The 2886-nt window shown below is 35.6% G+C and overlaps 1 protein-coding gene across 1 annotated transcript; it reads right to left on the reverse strand.

Annotated features, from left to right (window-relative positions):
- Nucleotides 1–1667: 1667 nt before the first annotated feature.
- LOC138398169 (olfactory receptor 4K13-like) lies at nucleotides 1668–2618 on the reverse strand. The gene has a single exon (XM_069492414.1). The coding sequence runs from the start codon at nucleotides 2616–2618 to the stop codon at nucleotides 1668–1670; it is 951 nt and encodes a 316-aa protein (XP_069348515.1).
- Nucleotides 2619–2886: the final 268 nt, after the last annotated feature.

Consider the following 2886-nt stretch of genomic DNA (forward strand, 5'->3'; position numbering starts at 1 on the left):
TAAAATTTCTCTTATGAAGATATATATGCCACAGTTTAGTGTTGCATTACTATTTGAAGAGGTATATAAGAAAGGAAAGGATTCTTAAATGCAAAAATTAAAAAGAATGTGCACAAATTGGATACCCAGACACTATTACTCAAGTCATATGGTGAGCACGTCATACATAGAATATTTCAGAATAAAGCTGCAATTTTTCAAAGATATATTCTAGGGTCAAATTTGAGTAGGGGAAAAGGAAGAAAGGGATAAGAAGGTAATATAGTTTGATTTTCAAGGTACATTACTCTATTAAATAAAAGACATGAGGAGATGGTTTGGTGTGTTTTTGCATAAATTTAGGTTTTGTATTTGACTTCAGAAGGCCTCATTGTAAAGTTTCAATAAACTCACTGTTAGTATCATTAAATAAATTCAGGCTAAGTGAATTTCTTCCACTTCTGACTAAGTGAAAGAACCAAGAAACTATTCTCTCTGCTTTTACTTTTGCTACAATTTATCTCCACTTAACGAGAATAGAGCTCTAACAAACTTTAACAGTATTTGGAATCTCATCTTTCTCATCCTACAAACCCTTTAATAATTTTACATTTCTGACAAAAAAGGATCCACCAGACTTGCATTTTCTAGTCTGCTGCCTTCTATAAAATCTCAGTATCAAATTTGCTCCTGCAATTCATCAACCTGCTTCATAAAATTTTACCTTCAGTACCTAGAAGCTCTTCATCACTCTGCAATATCTGCATAGACTGGCCCTTCTTCCAGGAATGCTCCTTTCCCTCTCTAACATCTAACTACGTACCTTTCTTAATGCTTGGCTTAACTGTCCCCTCCTTAGAATGGTCCTAAGACCACCGTGACTAACATAGATACCTCCCCGCACCTTGTTATTCTCTCCAAGGCAGGGACAAGATATGTATCATTATCGATGTAGCTCTATTGCTTGGAAAAGAGTCTGGTACTTAGTAAATGTAAAGAAGACTGCTTTATGAATGACTGAATTCACTTAAAAGATCCTTGACAAATCCATATTGTTTGGCATAGGAATATAAAATAAAGAGTACAAAGCTTTAACTTTTAATATTTCAATTGGTATTGAATTCTTACAAAATTAATTGGGTTCTCAAAGAAATGTTTGAAAGGTTTATTTCTAAATAAATTTGTATACTCTACTAAGATGATTAGCCCTTTGAGGCCACAGTAAAAACAAATGCTCTACAAATCCTAATTCAACTCCCAATTCCACTGAGATGCCTTTGTAAGGTTTACATATATTGATAGATATTTTTAACAAACATTAGGTTAAAAACATAACTTTACAAATAAAAATGCATAGTAAACACCATCTCATGTGTTATCTTACTCAAGTATCCTATTTTACATCTTACTTCATTGGATTATAATATTTCTGTAAGGAGACATTATGTTTATATATTTAAAAAATTCTAAGACAGTGAAGTGCATAATAAATGCATGCTATTCAAGGCATTATATCAGTGTTATAAACATTTTCTATTAAAAATCTCAAATCAAAAATATCTTAATAATTCCATGAATTTGGAGGAATAAAATTGCTATTATTTAATATCTTCATTTTAATTATTTGACTAAGTAGTTAAGACTCAAGCCCTAAAACAGCAGAAAACACACACACGCAAAATCAGATATTACAAACAGAATTTAAGGAACCAGCCAAGAATATGTTGGGTGCTCAGTCTCTTAATGGCTGCCTTCATTTCCTGATTTCTCAGAGTATAAATAATTGGATTAAGAAGGGGGGTGATTACAGAATAAAATATAGAAAGAAACTTATCTACAGAATAACTGTTGAATGGAAAAGCGTAGATGAAGATAGTTGGACCAAAGAAGAGAGTTACCACAGTGATATGAGCAGACAGTGTGGACACAGCCTTGGAGGATGCACTGGAGGAATGCTGCCAGATGGTGACCAACATGATGATGTAGGACGTGAGCAACAGAATGAAGCAGACCAGGGACAGGAGCCCACTGTCTGCAATCACCAAGAGCTCCAGGATATAGGTCTCAGTGCAGGCAAGCTTGATGACCAGGGGCAGGTCACAGAAAATGCTATCCACAACATTGGGACCACAGAAAGGTAAACCCACTGTGAAAACCATTTGGCTTGTGCTATGTATGAACCCAATTGTCCATGAGAGCAGTAGAAGCACAATGAGCATTCTGTGGTTCATTATGGTCTGGTAGTGCAAGGGTTTGCATATGGCAACATACCTGTCAATGGCCATAGCTATCAGGAGAGACATCTCACCACCCCCAAAGAAGTGCATAAAAAACATCTGAGTCATGCAGCCCCACATGGAAATGGTCTTGCGTTTTCTAAGGAAGTCTGCAATCATTTTGGGAGTTGCCACAGAGGAAAGACATAAATCGAAGAATGATAAATTTGCCAGAAGGAAATACATGGGGGAGTGAAGATGGTTATCAAATATCACAGAGATCACAATGAGAAGGTTTCCCACTACAATGGCTATATAGACAAGAAAGAAGATGGCAAAGAAGAGAATTTGGATTTCTGGAGAACTAGAGAGTCCTAGTAGGATGAATTCAGAAACACTTGATCTGTTATTCAGGGTATCCATCTTTCCATTTGCGGGAGTTTGTCACAAGTTTTCTAAAAGAAGGGAACACACAGAAAATCACAGAGATTAAAAAGACAGTGAACCTAATCATTTTATGTATTGTATTACTTATTCAGGGGACCAATCCTTTTGGCAATGTGACTGCTTTGTAGCTATTCCTTGGTATTTTTCAGTCCCAGATATTTCACAGAATCACAAAGCCATTAGAAACTGTGGTGGATATACAGTTATTAGATGAAAATTTTCCTCTTGGTTAATGCAAGGTAGG

Source organism: Eulemur rufifrons, chromosome 2, assembly GCF_041146395.1.
Source record: "Eulemur rufifrons isolate Redbay chromosome 2, OSU_ERuf_1, whole genome shotgun sequence".
In the NCBI taxonomy this organism is placed as follows: Eukaryota; Metazoa; Chordata; class Mammalia; order Primates; family Lemuridae; genus Eulemur; species Eulemur rufifrons.